The sequence below is a fragment of the Cetorhinus maximus genome, chromosome 12, assembly GCF_964194155.1.
Source record: "Cetorhinus maximus chromosome 12, sCetMax3.hap1.1, whole genome shotgun sequence".
Lineage (NCBI taxonomy): Eukaryota > Metazoa > Chordata > Chondrichthyes > Lamniformes > Cetorhinidae > Cetorhinus > Cetorhinus maximus.
The window spans coordinates 11,675,839-11,696,381 of NC_135890.1; the positions used below are offsets into that span (position 1 = coordinate 11,675,839).

General features: G+C 43.6%; 1 protein-coding gene across 27 annotated transcripts in view; it reads left to right on the forward strand.

Annotated features, from left to right (window-relative positions):
* Positions 1-20,543, forward strand: part of celf2 (cugbp, Elav-like family member 2) — a 726,013-nt gene that overhangs the window by 541,230 nt on the left and 164,240 nt on the right. For 25 of the 27 annotated variants that reach the window (XM_078553002.1, XM_078553000.1, XM_078552995.1 and 22 more), the window contains one exon: positions 18,669-18,865. In XM_078553002.1, coding sequence (XP_078409128.1) covers positions 18,688-18,865 — 178 coding nt within the window. In that variant the 5' untranslated portion in view covers positions 18,669-18,687. Of the gene's footprint in view, positions 1-18,133; positions 18,241-18,668; positions 18,866-20,543 lie in introns of those variants that run through there. The other 2 variants (XM_078553004.1, XM_078553015.1) reach the window with 1 other exon arrangement.

The following is a 20,543-nucleotide window of genomic DNA, read 5'->3' on the forward strand; positions in this document are numbered from 1 at the left end:
GTTCCCTTGTCCAAAATTTTTACAACCAGATTTCCTTTTTTAAAATATTACTTGGCAATAAGTTCCAAACAGAACATTGCCTTAGTGTGAAAATATTAGCAGCAATGTTGTATTTTTCCAAACTTCCATGGCAACCCAAAACATGATATAGATGTCGTCTTTCATGCAAGAGCACTTTCCGAAATCGTTGCCATATGATGCGATCTCTTGAATACGCAAAATGTTTTAAGATGTGTTTTTAATTTCAAGTTGGTCAAGCCTAAACTTTCCATTTCAAATCCACTGCTGTTTTTCATTAACAGATATTCAAGAAATGATTGCGGTCCGGAGTGGTTTTAGGGGATTTATTTGTAGCATTACTAAACAAGAAGATGTCTCCCCTCCTAAACAAAGCTCCTCACGAAGATCAACCCTTTTTAAAGAGATTGGTGAAAATGGCAGTTAATTGGTGTCTGTTTCTGGCAGCAGTGCTCTTAACCTAGAAGATCGTAGGTTCAATCCCAACCCATGACCTGGGCACATGACCTAAGATGACACTTGAGTGAGGGGCCTTTGCATTGTTGGCAATGCTGGCCTGGAAATTCATTGTACTGCTACAGGAGCCTAAGTGACCAGTATGGTGGCGGGCGAGTGTGTGCATGTTCTGTGCTGGAAACACTGTGCTCGTCATATTGGGAAAGACCCCTGTTTAGGCATCCTAGTCATGTGCCTGAAATTGCCATCATGGCCCTTTGTATATTCAAAAAGACAGCCTGGTGTCTAGTTCAGAATCTCTTCACAATGTTCATTGGTGGCAGGTAGCAGCAGGTGCTATGCATGGTCAGTATTCTCAGGCGATTGGCAGCGAAACCAGTGGGCGCTTAAGGAAACCGCTGAAGGCCGACTGCTGCCTTATTGTGGAGCCGGGAGTAGTGGGCTTGCTTGTTGCACACACTAGTTGTTTCCGGTTACCATGGCTGATTTGTTCCATGGCCTATCTTGGTTCTCCCAGCACAGCAAGCTGCCTCATGGTCCACAACTCTGAAGAAGGATAATCCAGACTCGAAATGTTAACTCTGTTTCTCGCTCCACAGATTCTGTCAGACCTGCTGAGTTTTTCCAGCATTTTCTGTTTTTATTTCAGATTTCCAGCATCTGCAGTACTTTGCTTTTATTTTAATGCTCAGAAGACATGGGTTCAAATCCCACCATGGCAGCTGGTGGAATTGAAATTCAATTAATAAAACCTGAAATTGAAAGCGAGCCAAAGTAATGGTGGCCATGAAACAATCATTGATTGTTGTAAAAAACCCTTCGGCTTTACTAATATCCTTTAGGGAAGGAAATCTGCCATCCTTACCTGCTCTGGCCTACATGTGACTCCCAGACCCAAAACAATGTGGTTGACTTCTAAATGCATGCTGAAATGGCCTAGCAAGCCACTCAGTTCAAGGGCAGTTCGGAATGGGCAACAAATTCTGGCCCTGCCAACCATGCCCACATCCCATGACAGAATAATTTTTTTAAAATGAAAATTTATGAGCTTGGTTGCTGAGGGTAGGGGAAAGGGTACAAGCAATGGACCTACCTTTAAGGGAAGCATGAATGATTTTCAGGCACACCCCCTCAATCTAGGTATTTTTTTTCCAAACCAATTTTCTCTTCCCTGATGCCACCCACCCCATGCGCCCAATGATGCTGCTTTCTTTTGGGATCCACAGATACTCATTACCTTGAAGTATATTTCCCATGAGAGTTGCAGCATTGAGGTAGTGAGTATTTTTAACCCTACCTGCCTGCTAGAAACCTAATTCCAGCTCCCTATTTAATGTCTCGTTGACTCCGAATTAAGATGTCATTAACATACAGGGCATCACGTTCCCCTTCTATAACCCCAATCATATGTTGCTTTGCAGTTGTGCACTAGACTTCTTTAGATTTCAAACATTAAATCTATCGATCCTACAACTAGCTTGAGCCAAACAGAGATTGGTGTTGATTGATTTGGGAATTATTTGAAGGTCGTCTGAATTGAATGTTGTGGTAGATCATCGAGAAAGCAATTTTGTGGCTTAAACAAAATATGTCTAGGGGAAAAAGCACATTGAGCAAATATAAAACCTCCACAATAGTTTGTCAAATCCATGTTTTGTTATCACTGTGTGGCTGTGCGTGGGAATCTGATCGTTATTGTTTTGTGTTGCAACTTCTTTTTAATAGGTCTTAGGATTTGTATTGTTTAGAATGGTCAAATTCTGACGCTCATTTCATCATTCACACTGATGTATGTTGGATGGGGAAGGGTTATGTTAATGAGTAAGCTCATTATTTAAACTGCTCGTCAATGAAGGATCATTAACAGTGCTTTCTGGGCTGATGCGTATCTTATAATTCTTTCCCCCTTCACAATTGACAGTCATGTTTCCTTGGAAACACCAATCGCACAAGTCGGATACTAGTCAGTGGTTTCCTGAAAGCACAGGGCTTTAAACGGCTGCATTTATCCTGGGCGTAGTCAGTTGGTTTAACTTTGCTGGCACAGTTCTCCTGCCAGCTCTGGTGGGCATCAATTCTACACCTTGTCTAGCTCCCTAGACCTACAGGTTTTTGTATGACCTAATGTGCCGGTGCAACATACAGATCATCATCTGAAGCCTCCATCGACCCACAATTGGTGGCACAATGTGAAGAGAAATAGAGAGGGTGGCACCCATGGATAGTTGAGTTTTTGGGCATTACAGCATCCCAAAGTGCCAAGGTGCCTCACAGGAGCATTATCAAACAAAATTCAACACCATGCCACTAAAGGAGATATTAGGACAGATGACCAAAAGCTTCTCCAAGGAGCTAGGTTTTAGGGAGAGCTGAAAGGAGGAAAGAGAGGTTTAGAGAGAGAATTCAAGAGTTCGATGCCTATATAGACAGCTGAAGGCAGGGCCGTCAGTGGCGGGATGTTTAAAATTGGGTACGTTCAAGAACCCAGAATTGGAAGAGAGGAGTACAGGTACCTGTGAGGCTAGAGGAGATTGCAAGGATAGGGAGTGGGGAGGCCATGAAGAGATTTGAAAACAAATATGGGAAATTAAAAATCGAGGCATTGCCTGTCTGGGAGCCAATGTGAGTCAGCGAGCAGAGAGATGATGGGTAAATGGGACTTGGTGGGAATTAGGACATGGGCAGGAGAGCTTTGGATGACCTCAAGTTTACAGAGGGTAGAATGTTGGAAGCCACCCAGGAGAGCATAGCAATATTCAAGTCTTGAGGTAACAAAGATGTGGATGAGGGTTTCAGCAGCAGATGATGTCATGGAGGTGGTCTTTATAATGTCGCGAATATGTGGTTGGAAGTTCATATTGGGGTCAAATATGATGCCAAGGTTGCAAACAGACCACTTCAGCTTCAAGACAGTTGCCAGAGAGGGTTAGGGAACAGACTTTGTGGCGGGGACCAAAGACAATGGTTTCGGTCTTCCTGATCTTCAGTTGGAGGAAATTTCTCCTCGTCCAGCACTGGATGTCAGATAAGCAGTCTGACAATTTAGCAACAGTGGAGGAGTCGAGAGGTGATGGTGTGGTTGAGCTGGGTGCTGTCAGCATACATGTGGAAACAGATTTCAAATGATGCTGCAGAAGGGCAGCATGTAGAAGAGATATAGAAGGGAGGCCAAGAATAGATCCTTCGGAGACATCAGAGGTGATAGTGAGGGAGCAGGAAGAAAAACCATTGCAGATGGCTCCCTGGTTACAGCTGGCTAACCATGTGCAGACAAGAGTCTTGAAAGTTGGTTTAAGACGCTCAGGCTGACCACAAGTGGATCAGAACAGTTCAATGTGGCCCATTTTTATTGGCAGGAAAGAAATGATCAGTTCTTTGATAAGTTGGCTATTTTTAAATAGGAGTTGGTTGAGTAGTTTGGTTATTAAAAGGTGAGAGTCAAGAAGGAAGTAACTCCAGTGTGTTTAAAGTTGGCATGAGCAACCTGAGGGTTTGCTTGATAGAATGGAATATCTGATTAACTCTTTATATACACTTAAAAGTTCTGTTAATACTTCATTTGCATAATGGTCTGGAACCTGTCTCATAGCACACTTAGTTCAGATCAATAAAAGTACCCTTTAGTTAATCCACAGCTGCTAATTAGAGTCTATAAAACAGACTCTTCATTGGCCAATGTCTTTAGGATGGTCGTTTAATTAATTCAGACCTTTGGGACAGCAACCTGGCTGATCCAGGTTACCAGGATAGTTCATTGGTCAGCCCAGGTCTGCAGGACAACTCTTTGGTCATTTGAGTCTTTAGGGCAATGCAGGTCAGTATGACAGCTTGTTGACCACCACAAGGCCAGAGGGATGGCCTTTGGTTAATGCATGTCTATAGCATAACCCCACATCTATGATTGAAAATAGCACTGTCCCTGATTAACCAGCTTATTTTCGAAGGTTGAGGGCTGATCTGGTTGAGGTGTTTCAAACGTTAAAAGGATCTGACAGGATAAATTCACTGGAACTGTACCCTTTGTCAAAGCAATCAAGATGTAATCTTGAAATTAGAGTTAAACTGTTCAAGAGTGAAATCTGAAAGCACTTTATCACATAAAGGGTAGTAGAAATCTGGAACTTTCACTACTCCCCACCCCAAAATGCTGTGGATGCTGTTGGAGCTTTCAAGACTGAGATGGGTAGATTTTTATTGTGTATGGGGATCAAGGGAAATGGAGCAAAGGCAGGAAAATGGAGTTAAAATCTACTTGGGGAGACTGAGGCTGCCATCCTCCCAAGACTAGTGAGAGCCAAATTTTCTGAATCGTGAAATGGATGCACCCAGTTTGTTGACAGCTTTCCAGTGTATCCCCAGTAATTGCACACAGTCCAAAAATAGTCCACTTTTAAAACCTGGTGAAATCAGGAGGTGAGAAAGAAATCCGCGCTTAATCAGCCACGGAAGTTATTTATTTTTTAAAAAAACAGGGTGATAGACAGCTGGGCAGGATTCCACTGCCTGGTTGCTTGGTTGGTTTTCTTTGAAAACACTTCTTATTGAAACATTTTCATAAGAATGGAAATTGAGACCATGCAAAAAGCAGTGTAATAAACGGGGAGTTCATAACATGTCAACAATTCGCACATGGTTACAGTTGCGATTACCGAACATCCCCAAGCACCAACCACACAGGAAGGGAAGTATTCCCAAGTAAACTGGGCTGGGCCAAGATATGTCAGTCTGCTGCTGGCAGCGCAACATGAAAGTTGACAAATACCAGAACTGCCCCTTCAGTGTCTCTACTAAGTTGTAAACAATTAAGCACAGGTCACAGAGAAGGCCATTTTGGAAGAATACCTCCAGTGTCTACATTCAAGAAAGCCCAGAGGCCCATTTTCCTCACTGTCCACTCAGACACAGCCACTGAAGGTGGTTTGTCTCAAGGTAGCCATGGATAGACATTCCCTTGAATTCAACTGCTAAAGATGCTCAAAATTCAGGACACCTGTTTACCATGATGGCTAACCAGCAGTAAGTTTGCAATCTATGCCAGTGATTGGATAGGACTAAGAGAGAGGTTTTTGTTTCACATTGCAGTCTTTATAAAGCAGTGTGTGTTGTGGTACATCTTTAAGTGGCTGTGGTTATGTTTCTTGTATACATCACTAGAGGGGAAATTATGCAATATATCATGCGATCCGGACTTAGTCAACGTTTGTTCTGAGGAAGATACCAACTCAGACCTCCGAACAAGTTCTCCAATTGTGCAATATCGGTACCAACTTCTCAAATCTTTAATAAATGAATATACCTACTTTTGTGTTAACCAATCCCTTATGCATAGTTGGTGCCTTGGTATTTATCCACTAAGTGAGCACAAGGAGAAGAAAAACACAACAGTGTGTAATTCTGAGCCAAGATTAAAGCAAAACACTGCAGATGCTGGAAAACTGGAACAAAAACAGAAAATGCTGGAAAAGCTCAGCAGCTGTGGCAGCACCTGTGGAGAGAGAAACAGAGTTAACGTTTCAAGTCCGTATGACTCTTCTTCAGAGCTGTTGTTGTCTGCTTGAACAATTGGAATAGCTGGGATTGAATTCAGGGGCTCTTTGAGTTTGGCTGTACGTTGCTAGCACTGATGTCCCAGTGGTTTTACTTGACAGGAGAATTTCCGATACATACGTCACTTCCCCCCTTCTCTCATTTGACAGGTTGATCTTAATCCCAGTTCTTGAGGTCACTGTGGAGGTAGAGAATAAGGCATAAATTCAGCCCATTGTAGCGACACCAGCCTAAAAGATATCTCCCAACCACCCTTTAAACGGTTCCATTTTTTTTGCCTCAAATATGAAATCCATTTCCATGTGTAACTCACTCTGTATGTCGGCTTCGCAATGAGTCCTGAATTTGCCTTTTGCCAAGCCCCTTTGTCTTGTTGTTGAGATTTATTTTGAAATAGTGTTCCAGATTTTCCTTTTTGGAAAAAAAAAATTACACAATATATGATCATGTGTATTTCAGTCAATTCTCCTCAAGGCTGAAAAGTCCAAGTTTCTCCACTATTCATTCTTGGTTCAGCCCTCTGACCTCTTGCTGGGGCGTGTCCTGATCCTGCTGTGATACCCCCAACACATTGTTAGCCTATAGTTTGGCATGAGCCTTCCGCTTCCCATGTATGTTGTACTGTTAGGATTTTTATTTGCATTTCGATGAAGCATTTACCAACGTGATTGGTGATCGTCTCTGTTTTGTAAAAATGTGGTTGACAGATTAGCGTACACATCCAGCCATACACAGTGAACCTCTGGTGCACGCATGTTTTTCTGGAGGGTTTAGCAAGCCAACAGAACTGAGGGGATTGCTTCTCTCAGCACATGTTGCAGGTGTTGGGGATACGACGCACAAACCATTGCAGTGCCCACACATGCTAAAGAGTAAGAAAATGCTCAGTTCCAACTGGGGGCCCGAGACTCTACTGCATTGTGCGACTGGAGTGAATCCAGACTGCATTAATCTGAAATTAATTTGATTCTGAATGGCTCCATCTGTGTGTGTTAAAGGAGGCTCAAGACTTTATGATGAAGTGTGATTGTGATTGACTCATGATGCAAACTCCCCAAGCCAGATGGAGCATCAACACTGAAAGAAATAACCGGGGAGGGGAAGAAAAACAAAAAAAAAAAGACTGTTAATGCCAGGGATTAGGGAAAGGTCGTTTTAATATTGTGAAGCATCTCGCACCTTTACATGAATGTGCACCCACTTTTGGGCCACACTCTGCATTTAGCACCTTCTTTGCTGACATGTTGGAACCAATGGAGAAAGGTTTTGTTTCAGCTGTTGTCTATGGGTCAGACCTTTCACTTTGATAACATTGTATTTCATCAGGAAGATTGTAAAATGAGCAGCCAAGTGGTGAGATGACAGACTGACAATGATGGTGAAGTACAGTCTCAGTCAGACGTGTTGTGGAACACAGTCCTGTAGTGAGCCAGGAAAACTCCCCTCGGCAATTAGCCAGAGACAATTACTTGAGGGGATAAAATAAACTTTCCAGCCTGTGAGCGGAGCAGCATCACTGTTTTATCCCGCTTCTTTCTCTGCTTTCTTCCTGCATCTAATAGCCAGTTGCACCTCTACCTGGGCCCACTGGTTAGGCAGATTCATTGCTGTTGTAGGGTTCATTTTCTCTGTTTAACACTGAGGTGCTTCTTTAGCAAGTAACCTTTGTCAAAGATCTCGCCAGTCAAATGATGAGGTACTTGGAATGTATTTATTGCTGCATCACCTGTATCAGTGTTCCCACCACTTTTTAGATGACAAGTATCCGACGCTTGATAGTAAACAAGAGCATTGCTAATACATGGAACAGCTCTGGCTGAAAACATCGAGCTGTCAAGACAACTGGCCAGGCTTACATAGCTGAGCATTGAAAGATTGTTTTGCTTGGTGTGTGGGGAGTGGTTGAGGAGACTAGCAGAAATGTGGCAGAATTTCTCTCCAGATTGTATAGCCGTGTCAAATCTGCGCTGGAGTAGTTTGTAAACAGCCTATGGGAGCAATGTTCTCATTGGCAGAATGGCCTTTCTCATTCCCTGCTGGTTTAATGCTATTAACTTTTCACATATCTTCCTACTGTGTCCGAGTTTGTGCACCGGTCAGATAAGGAGCCAGCTATCGCACGGTGGAGTCTCCTGGTAAGTTGCTGGAAGCTTTTAAGCCCTCATCAGTTTGAGATTTACCAATGATTTATCCTCCTTAACCTCCCGTCACAGCTTCTGGCTCAGTTTGTAAATGCACTACACTGTATGGGACTGAACCATTCATAACTGGAAGCATCTTGTGCTTAATACCTGACCTTTGCTAAACTTGCTGATCTCGGTGCCTGGTGAACAGGGTGGGCGGGAGGGGGGAGTGGGAGCAAGGGACGCACTTGCTGCTCCATGATGGCCCTGTAGGGGACTCCTGTTTTTACACAAACATCAGCTGAGGGCAGGATGGAGCTCAGACAATGGTCAAATATTTTGCACAGATTCCAATGGAAGATTGGCTCCAATGGAACTCCGTATTGGGCTGGGCACGTTAATGGGTGGTCATCGTGACATCGCTGGTTTAGTGGTGCCACCCCAGATGAATTCTACCCTGCTCTCAGAGCTGATGGCAGAGGATTGATCATTTGCTGGGGGGGAGACCACAAATGATCCCGGGAACCCAGCGTTCCTGGAAACACAGCCCAGCAAAAGTCAACACCTTCAGCAAAATAAGAGGAGGCGATGATGTGGGATGGGCCTAGCAATGTTGCAATTAAAACTTTCTATTTTACTGAAACCCTGCCCGTTTAAATGAATACTCCCTCAGCTCCTTTTAGGCCACACTGGATAACCAGTTGCCCAGGTATGGGTCTTGCTGGAATTCGGTGAACTTCGGGAAGGATGACCCATTATTATTTGAGCAGTAGCTATCAGCTTAGAGTGGGCTGCACCAGGCCCACGTGTCAAGAAGTGACGGTGCCAACAACAGGAGATAAACTCAGATCCATTTAGTTTCCTTTTGAAGCTAAACAATTTTTTGAGCTGTGGTCTTTGCTTTTGTTGAGACCTTTTAATTATCGTCGTCACATCTCACATAATTAATGTGCTGGTGGACTGGGGCAATTTGCTTCAATGTAGGAAAGCTACAAATGTGCGAGACAGGTCTGCCTCAGAGCTCGTTGCCAAGTCCGTGTATTTTACTGAGGTGAAAGCCCACCTGAAAGTGTTGTTAAATTGTTATCCTGGTGACGAATTAGCTGTGCTGATGGATTGATGTAAAGAATTATTGCCGACTCTTAACACAGTAAGAATGAATTTAATGGGCTTTTAACTGCAGTGTGTGGTGTGAAAGGGTTTTACTCTGCAGTTGTTTTCAGGACTACTTTCCACCATTAAGATCCATCTCCACCTCACTCCAGCTGCTGCTTCCAACAGAACTGCCAATTGCCGTGTCTTAGGATCAGCTGTTGCTTTGTCTCCTGGAGGCACCAACTCTTACTTTCATCCAGCGCCTTGCTGAACTCCACCTGACGCAAACTCCAGGCCGTCAGTCTCCATATCCTACGCTATACCGTCTTGCTCACCCCAGCTCTTGCTAACCTCCCCATTCCCTTTTGCACGTTGATTTCAGAACTCTCAACCCATTCTCGAATGACTTCGTGGCTTGGCTCCATCTTGCCTCTACAGCCTCCTTCAGCTCTATGCCTCAGCTCACTCTGTGTCCCCTTCTTGTGCCCCATGTTTAGAAATGCCTGGGTTAAACAAGGCAAGTAATTGTTTTGGAAAAGCATTTTTTTTTTTCAGTTGAAGGAGTGACTGATTGGACAGTTAAAGGGAAATCAGTAACTTGCATTGATTTTCTAAATGTGTCCAATAAGTGCCTCACACTTGATAGGAAAATTCAGGCACCTTTTGTATCAGAGGAAAAGTAGCTCCATGGATAGAAAGCTGGTTAACTGACAGGATATAAAGAAGGTAAATGTGTTACTCAGATCGGAAAAAGGTAAGTAGCTTAGCGCTCAATCCACTTTTATTCTCAATATGGGTGATTTGGGCTTGGGCACAGGAAGCACAACCTTGAAATTTGCTGATAACACAAACATAGGGGGTTTTGAAATGATGAGGAAGACTTCAGGAAGACAGAACTAGTCAATGGGCAGGTAAATGGCTAATGCAATTTAATGGTGTTAAGCGTCAGGTAATACATTTTGGGGAGATAAACAGAGAATGGGGTTAATATATTCTATGAGTGGGCACTGAAGAGTGTGGATGAACAAGAGCAGTCAGGCTGAGGGATTCAAATACATAGCAAGTAGAAATTCAACTTGAAGCTGTCTGCATAGCACCTGAATTTGCTGATCTCCGTGGGAATGGGAGCAGGGGTTACAATGGCAGTTTTGGTTAGACAGAAGAAAATTTACCTAGCGTGCCAGCTAATAATCACTACCCAGTGATTGTGTGCTGGAAAATACTTTGGTATTCCTTCTACAGTGAAAGACCCCCCCTTCCCTCTCCCTCACTGTGCAAGCTCACATTTGAAGCACAGCAATTTAGCACCTGGATCCAAGTGCTAGGAAAGATGAGATCATTTGCAAAGAATCAGAATTCAATAAGATGAACACACAGTTTTCTTAGCATTGAGGAAACTGCAAGGTGAGGGAGATGCTGCTCAGGATGTGAATGTTTGACAGTGTTTTGCAGTGTTTCAATGTTGCTGATTCGTGTGAGTGTAGTCACCATCTACCCTCACTGGTCTAACTCACGGGAAAAGCTCTGCTTTTGAGCATTGCCTTATAGTTGAGCAAAAATAATTTTCTACAAGTATTCACTGCATTGCAGGAGAGTGTGTCTAAACCAGTATTGCGAAGATTAGATTCAATATATTATAACATAGAAGTGGAAAATGAAGTACCCATCCCAACCTTCATCTGCATAAAAATGTGTACGTGGGTAAGAAATGTTTGTGATTTTAGCAGGGGACACCTGTGCATTGCTTTATCTGCTATTTCAACTCCGAGGTACTCACTTATTTTTAAATGGGGAAATGATTGAATAGCAGACAAAAGGTCACTCAGATGTGTTTGGTGTCCACATGTTGATATCACCAACAGCTATATTTTCCATTTTATTTGTGAGCATTGCTGGCGTGACCACATTTATTGCCCATAGTAGGTGAGGCTAGTGGTGGGCCTAATTCTTGAGTTATACGTGAGAGTTTAGGTGGGATACCTCTGTGCGCATTAAAGGGGCTATTTTAACCCAACCGAACTAACGGGGTTAGATTGTCTACTCGATTTTACAGTGAGGGTTGGTACAAAGTGAAACGGGGCAGGTGTTGAAAGCAGGAGGGCTGCAGAATCAGGTGACTGATCCGATCCCATCAGCTTAGGTTAAAATAACTCTGTCGACCATGTTGGTTGAGCCAGAACAGGGAATGGTGGCAGCTTTCTCTCCCTCAAAAGGCATCAAATGAGCCATTCAGCATTTTACAACCATCCAGCAAACTTGCAAACTCATTTGCTGTGGTGGTGATTCTCACACTTTCTATTTTGCCAGAGGGGAGGATTTGAACTCATGACTATTGGGTTATTGTGTATGACAATAACCACTGTACCATTGGGCTTATATCATTAGACCGAGTTATGCTGTGGTGCAGTATGATTAGCTGCACATGTTAGCTAAGGCCAGACTATTTCTACATTTGGCATCAGAACTAAAGGATATTAAAATGAACATGAAATACGAGTTTGAAAAGGTAGGTTACGGAAATGTAATATTTATGGTCAGTGATAGAAATGATTAATTGCACCTCATACATGCAAGTTTTTTCTGATTAATATCATTTATGTATTTTGCTATGTGTTTCTTGCATATATTTTTTGTGTAAAATTCAAATTAAAATCAACCTTGAAACAATCTATCTTTAAAAACAGGGATTATTCACTTTGAAGACCGACTTAAACACTGGGGAAAAGTCCGTTCTCCGGCATGTGCATCAAAGAGCCTTAACTCTGCATTCAATGAGCATCAAAGCATGAGGAGATTGATGATTTTTTTTCTGAACAACATGACCCTCCTCTTCCCATTTTTTACCCAGAGTAAAATCCATCGTTTGGAGCTGTTTCAAGTGCTAGGACATTATCCCGCCAGGCAAACAGGAGTTGGAAAACCTGTTGCTAAGGTTGAGATTTTGTAGCTCCACAAATGCCAGGTGGAATGCTCCCTGCGTTAAACTCCAGCACTCTGAAGCTCTGGGTTCATCATCTGAAGCCTGGATTTCAGCATAGAAAGGCAGAGATGTAGTCCCTAGGGATGATGTCCTCCAAATATTTTTGATTACAGAATCACAGAATATTTACAGTGCAGGAGGAGGCCATTCAGCCCGTTATGTCTGCCTCTCTGAATGAGCAGTTCACCTAGTGCCGTTCTCCCGCCCTCTCCCACATAATGCTGCACATTGCTTCTTTTCAAGGAACAATCTAATTCCCTTTTGAATGCCTCGATTGAACTTGCCTCCACCATTGCCTACACTCAAGCAGTGTATTCCAGACCTTAACCACTCGTTGCAGGAGAATATTATTTCTGATATAGCTTTTGCCAGTTACTTAAAATCTGTGCCCTCTCGTTCTCAATCCTTTCACGAGTGGGACCAGTTTCTCCCTGTCTATTCTGTTCAGACCACTCATGATTTTGAATACCTCTATCCAAGTATCCTCTCGGACTTCCCTTCTCCAAGGAAAACAATCCTAACTAATCTCTCTACGTAGCTGAAGTTCCTCATCCTGGAACCATTCTCGTGAATCTTTTCTACACTCTCTCCAATGCCCTGGTGTTCTCCCTAAAGTGCAGCACCCAGAGCTAGACTCAATACTCAGGCTGAGGTTGAACTAGTGTCTTATACAGTTCAAATAACCTCCTTGCTCTTGTACTCTATTAATAAAGCCTAGGATACTGTGTGCTTTATTAACTGCGCTGTCAACCTTTACTGCCATCTTCAATGACATCGGCACATATGCATCCAGGTCCCTCTGCTCCTTGGATGTATCTCATCCTGTCCTGGTGCCTTATCAACTTTAAATATGGATAGTCTATCTGGTACCACCGCCTTATCAATTTTAAATCCTTCAAGTGTCTGAATTTCCTCCCCTTTCACCGTGGCCTGGGTAGCATCTTCCTCCTTGGTAAAAACAGATGCAAAGTATTTACTTAATACCTCAACTATGCCTTCTTCCCCCAGGTGTAAATCCCCTTTTTGGCCCTACTCATCCTCTTACCACCCTTTTACTATTTATATGCCTGTAGAAGACTTTGGGATTCCCTTTTATGTTAGCTGCCAGTCTCATTTCATGCTTCCTCTTTGTCCCTCTGAACCTTTTATATTCAGCCTGGTTCTCAATTGTGTTTTCAACCTGACATCTGTCACGAGCATACTTTTTCGTCCTTATCTTTTCTTTGTTATCCAGGGAGCCCTAAGTTTGTTTGCCCTACCTTCCGCTTTCAATGGAATATACCAGTACTGTGCTGAACTATCTCTTCTTTGAAGGTAGCCCACTGTTCAGCTATCGTTTTACCTGCCAACCTTTGACTCCAGTTTATTCGGCCCAGATCCGTTCTTGCCCCATTGAAGTTGACTTTCCCCCCGTTAAATAATCTTGCTCTGGATTGTTCTTTGTCCTTTTCCATAGTCAGCCTAAACCTTATGATACAATGATCACTGTCCCCTAAATGTTCTCCTGCTGACACTTGGTCCACCTCAATCTCAAGAACTGGGTTGAGCAGTGCCTCCTTTCTTGTTGAACTGGAAAAATAGTGCTAAAGAAAATTCCCATGAACACACTCTAGGAGCACTTACCCCCCCGCTCTGCCCTTTACAGTACTACTATCTCAGTCTGTATTCAGGAAATTAAAGTCCCTATTATAACTACTGTAAAATTTTTGCACCACCCTGTAATTTCCTCACAAATTTGTTCCTCTGACCCCCTCCCATTAGTTGGTGGCCTATAGACTACAACAAGCTAGGTGATTGCACCCTTTTTGTTCCTTAGCTCTAGCCAAATAGATTCTGTCCTTGCCTCCCTCCCCCATCCTAGGACATCCTCTTTCTCCAGCACTGCAATGCTCTCCTTAATCAATACTGCCACCCCTTCCCCTTCTATTCCTTTCCTATCTTTCCTGAACACCTTGTATCCAGGAATATTTAACACCCAGTCCTGCCCTTCCTTGAGCCAGGTCTCTGTTATAGCCACAATATCATATTTCTACATGGCAATCTATGCTGTGTTTCTGTTTTTCCTATTTTTTTTTTAATTCATTCATGGGATTTGGGCTTCGCTGGCTGGTCCAGCATTTATTACCCATCCCTAATTGCCCTTGAGAAGGTGGTGGTGAGCTGCCTTCTTGAACCGCTGCAGCTCATGTGGTGTAGGTACACCCACAGTGCTGTTAGGAAGGGAGTTCCAGGATTTTGACCCAGCGACAGTGAAGGGACAGCGATATGTTTCCAAATCAGGGTGATGAGTGGCTTGGAGGGGAGCTTCCAGATGATGGTGTTTCCATCTGTCTGCTGCCCTTGTCCTTCTAGACGGTAGTGGTTGTGGGTTTGGAAGATGCTGTCGAAGGAGCCTTGGTGAATTCCCCCAGCGCATCTTGTAGATGGTACACACTGCTGCTACTGTGCATCAGTGGTGGAGGGAGTGAATGTTTGTGGATGTGATGCTTTGTCCTGGACGGTGTCAAGCTTCTTGAGTGTTGTGGGAGCTGCACTCATCCAGGCAAGTAGGGAGTGTTCCATCACACTCCTGACTTGTGCCTTGTAGATGGTGGACAGGCTTTAGGGAGTCAGGAGATGAGTTACTCGTCGCATGATTCCTACTCTCTGACCTGCTCTTGTAGTCACAGTATTTATTTGGCTAGTCAGGTTCAATTTCTGATCAACGGTAACCTCCAGGATGTTGATAGCGGGGAATTCAGTGATGGTAATGCCACTGAACATCAAGGGGCATCCAGGTTTTTGCCCCCTTTACTGCCCTCTGCACTTCAAAGCTCAGCATTTCCAGTAATATCCACCCATCCTCCCACTCCTAACTTTTCATACCACAGTTGGGCCTCTGCGTCGAGTTCTTACTAAATAAGGAATTCAGGGATGGAACAGGCATACTGGGAGGTGGCACTGCAAAGATGATAGCCGGAGCTCCAGACTCCAGACCAGCTGGTGGGGGCCCTTTGCACCTTTGTTTAAACTTCAGCTGGTGCGAATAGAGAGCATGGGGAGAGGCTCGCCTGACATGCCAGTGAGTGAACAGCTGACAGACGTGCCTGGAATTGTGAATGGAACTGTGGCATTTTCACACAGCTGTCACCCCAGCACAATGCAAGACGGTGTTGGGTGTAATCAAATTAATAATGGTGCAATTAAATCCAAATGGATATCTGCTAAAGGCTTTTAAGAAGTGTGTTTTATTGCAGAGGCAGATGATCAAATGTAAACAAGCGCAATAGTTCTACAGAAATGGTAAACAGGATGTAAAAAAAAAACCTGCAGGTTAGTGAACCAAACGATGATTTAAGCTATTAAACTGACAAGTGGGATATACCACAAATCTTCATGTAATGTGATAGATGTGGATGAGCCCAGGGTTGTGAGTGATGGTCCTGTAGTTAGGTGATTACCTGGGAAAATTGGCACCAGTTGCGTTTGGCTGCCTTCCTTTTGGTGCTTGTGATCATACACCGCTCACTAGATCCCTGTGATATTCTGAGTGTACCTTATCAAAAACAACAAGTAGCTTTCCTTGTAATGGAGAGAGATGCTACCTTGTCACTGACTGCGTTCACATGTCAGATGTTTACTGATGGTGGGGGCTCTGGGAGGTTTAAAGAGGTGGGAACATAAGTGTAGGGGTTGTCTTATCAACTAGCTGTACAATGATGGTCGTGATGTTTATAGTGAAAGCAAATGGGTTCCTTCTGCTCATCCCACACGATATCAGTTGCTATCGCTGCCTCTTTTTTTTTGGGGGGGGCAAAAGTTGTAATTCAGGGCTTTCGAGCATCCTGGTATGTTTGCAGCCTGCATCATCCACCACAGACCAATTGGCTTCCTCGACCAAAACATGATGAATTGTGGGACCAACGTAGACAAGAAACCTTTCTCCTCATATATCGGCCTCAGAGCTGTTGTGATGACTTGCGCATTGTCTTGTGTTTGTTTTTGACTTTTTAACCTTTCAGCAGAGTAAGGGTTAAGAGCTGAAAGAGGATTAAGATTCCTCGCATTCTTCTACAACTGTTTCCTTTGTGCTTGAAGCAGAAATTAATGTCACTTGATTCATTTTGTTTCTCTCACATGTCCTTCAGACAGCGTTGCCTTGTGCATCATATTTCTGGACATTTAGCACTTCAGTTTCCCACAAATTATTTCCTTTGAAGGCAGGGTCAGTCTCAATTTCTCTCTCCATTACAAGGAAAGCTACTTGTTGTTTTTGAATTTTCACAGCCCTCTCTCGGAGAATAATAAAAAAAAAAATAGCTTATTTATTTATTCAGTGGCTTTCACTACCAGGGGAGTGTCCCAAAATGCTGTACCATCGATGGAGTGTAGACACTGTTATAACCATAGGGAACACAGCAGCCAGTTTGCGCACAGCGAGATCCCACAAAGCGGTCAGATAATGACCAGATAATCTGTTGAGGGTTAAGTATTGGTCAAGAGACGGGGGCAGAACTGCCCTGCTCTTCTTTGAAATAGTCCTCCTTGGAAGAGTCTCTCCACCAAGCCTGATATTTAGGGATTTTGAGATGCCATTTTGAGCGACTGGATGATGATGGGTAATGGCACCTCCTGTTTTTGCAGGAGACCATACAGAATAAAAGGTTCCTGATTCCAGGCTGTGCTGGATTGGCTGCTCCCAGTCAGGATAGCAGTTGGGAGTTCTGTCATTGGTTTCAGCATCCCTGGACTGAAGGAAGGGATGAGAATTAGCCAGAGTTTCCTGTTCCTAATAACCAGCCAGTGGTTCAACATGGCACACGTTTAGACATCCAGAAAAGACGGAATCTAGCTCTGCTGTGATGCAGTCATGGTTGAATAGGTTGTTACTGTTTAGGCTTGCACTGCAGAAGAACCATTTGGTTGAGAGATCCAGCATGTTGTCGAACCACAGCTGAAGACTGGTCAGCACATCGAGGAGAGAGGGCAAGGCAGAAAGGATTGGGGGAGATTCTACTTTCTGGCACAGCCACACTCCCCGCTTGTAATATTTAATTCTCTTTACACCATGGGACAGGGCCAAATGTTGCTGGTCAAAGTGACAAGCCACAGTATCCCAGGTCTTTCCAACAAGATTGTTTTGTTGAATTCACTTATCGTCATCCAGTCATTTTTGGTTAATAAAAACAGAAAATGCTGGAAAAACTCAGCCGGTCTGACAGCACCTTTGGAGAGAGAAACAGAGTTAACGTTTCGAGTCCACTAAGACTCTTCTTTAGAACCGGCTGAGTTTTTCCAGCATTTTCTGCTTTTATTTCAGATTTCCAGCATCCGCTGCATTTTGCCTTTACTCCAGTCACTTTTAATTTGGTCATCTTCTGAAATTCTCAAGAATGTTGGTTTCACAAGGAATATGGAGATGTCAGCCAGCATTTCAATGATTTGTCCAAACTGGTTAACAAAGTGCAAGCAGCATTGCTTTTGTCAACACAACAAGGGCAAGATTGTTGATCAGACATCAATCACTGGCTTTTGTCAGTGGGCTTGAAGCATCTGAGAATGTTGCACAATTCACTCGTTCATGACTGGATTTCAGAGCGGCATTGTTATTGAAAGAAGCGTAGTGGTTTAGTCACAAGACCTTGTGGTCGAACAGGGTACAAGACACAGGAAGACCCAGTTGAGGAACGGAAGAAAATAACTCGTGGAGAAAAAAAAAGCCAAGCTGAACCCTCATCAAAAAAAAAGGGGGGAGAAATTTTAATAGTCCTTAAGTCTACCAGCCATCTTATGTAGCATTTTAAAGACGCATTTTGCTGATCATATCCATGTGTAAATGAACTCTGAAAAAGTAATTTGCATATTTAACTTGTTGGAGTCATTTGATGGGGTTCTGAGCACTTCCTGTCATGTGATCTTTCTTCCCTTAAAGCTTTGCCTTATTTTTAACTCCAGCCACAGTGACCCTCATTTTAAAGCTGACGAAAACACAGTTATGTCTTTGTAATTTGTAGGGCCCTTTTCCTCGTTAAGCTGCCTAATGTAAGTAGTAACTGCATTTCCATTGTCTCTTTCACACCAAAATGTCACGTCGTGAGTTACTTTTGGAAGGCTGTGCTGTGTGAGCAAAGAGCTGTGAAACCGCCTCAGTTAGTGCTCTTGTTTGTTTTGTCTGTCACAAGATACCAATCTGCTCCACTTCCTCAACGCAAATTCACTCTGGTGCCTTGTACAAGTAAGTGGCGGCTGTCCCATGGAGTTGGCGCCTCTGTTCTGGAGAAGTCACCCAGTATATTAAAGAGGAGGTGTCACTGTGATGAGGAGTTATTAAGACCAGGAGCCATGTCCTGAGGTGTTGATTTGCTCAGAAAAGCAGCGCTTTGCGATTATGTTCATTACACGATGATTGGGGTTGCCATCTCGATACATGTCTTAACCTGACGTATTTGTTTGTGTTTTTTTTTAAACAGTAACGGTACAAATAACAAGATGAATGGTGCAATAGATCACTCGGACCAGCCAGACCCAGATGCCATTAAGATGTTTGTTGGCCAGATCCCACGATCCTGGTCGGAAAAAGAGCTAAAGGAACTGTTTGAGCCGTACGGAACAGTCTACCAGATCAACGTCCTCCGAGATCGCAGCCAGAATCCTCCACAGAGCAAAGGTACAGAGTTTGGTCTGTTTTAATTGTACAGTCACCCTCTCTACTGGGAGAAACAGTGTTGACACACACCTCATGGGACAATTTTGTTTTCCTAATTTCTTGACCTTTCAAATCTTTGGCTGCTCTGCAGATATCTGTTAGGTGACTTGCATGGCAGAGAATGGCTCAAGTTGTGAGATCAGTGCACTTGATGTGAAATGCGTGATTCTCAAAGCATCTGAGAATGAAATGCAACTTCAGCACATGAGGTTCAAGGAAACTTCAGGATCTGCCATTCCTTGAAAGATGTCAAATGATACTAGGTCATGTGAAAGAGCTGGTTTCAGTACAGGGAAGTCAATGCACTACATTGAAGGCGATGCTGCTGCAGTGGGAGGGGCGGGGGTGGGGTGGTGTTGGTCAGTTTATTATATTGAAAAGGTGCTGAGGCCAGGCAGCTCCTTTTATGACCTCAGGACACCCCAAAGCACGTTACAACCAATGAAACGCTTTTGAAGTGCAGTCACTGGGTGATGTAAGAAACATGGCCAGCCAGTTTACACACAGCAAGCTCTCACAAACAGCAAGTTAGTAAATGACCATGTTATCTGCTTTAGTTGCTGGCTGTGGAACAAATGATGGCCAGAACTCTGCTGCCGCTCTTTGAATAGTGCCGTAGACTCACTAACATCTTCCTGAGAGGACAGAAGGGGCCTTCAATTTAACATCTCTTCCAAAGGAAGCACCACCAACAGTGCAGAACCCGTTTGATACTGCATTGCAGTGTCGGTCTAGATCGGGAACTCAAGTCCCTAGAGTGAAGGATGACCCCACAGCCTTTTGACTCCGGCAGGAGCGCTAACAACTGTAGGGTCATTAAAATTGAATAGTGTGTCAGCTGTGCTTTAGTTGGTAGCACACACTCACCTTTGAGTCACAAGGTTCCGGGTTCAAGTCCCACTCCGGGTCTTAAAGGCAAAAGTCAAAGTTGACACTCCAGTGGTGTACTGAGGGTGTGCTGCACTGTCAGAGGTGTGCTGTCTTTTGGATGAGTAGTTAAGCTAAGGCCGCTTCTGCTCGCTCTAGTGGATGTAAAAGATTCCATTGCAATGTTTTGAAGACGAGTAGAGAGTTACCCCTTGTGCTGCGGTCAACCTTTATGCCTCGACCCATAATCACAAAAACAGATTATCTGGTCATGATCACATTGCTGTTTGTGGGAGCTTGCTGTGTACAAATTGGCTGCCGTATTCCCTACATTAGAACAGTGACTACTCTTCAAAAAGTACTTAATTGGCTATAAAGCTCTTTGACATGTCCTCTGGTTGTGAAAAGCGTGATATAAACGCAAGTCTTTCTTGTTTTTCGAAACCTGTATCATGTAAATTCAAGCAAATAATTACATCTTAATTTGTTTTGATGTTAATCTCCTCCCCACCCCTTCACCCTTTACACAGATGCTATTTCCTATGCCTCGGAGGCAAAGCTCATTCACCCTTGGAAACATTTCCAAGCCATCCCACCTTCCTGAATCACCCAGTAAGGGCACTGTAGGGAATGAACTTAGCTTTCCTGGGAATGTGAACTGCTTTGGAAAGGGAACAAACACGAGCTCCCACACAATAGACCGATCTAGTTGAGAGCGCTGATAATCTTTAAGACCATAGCTATCCTGTCACCCTTGTGTCACTTCATTTAA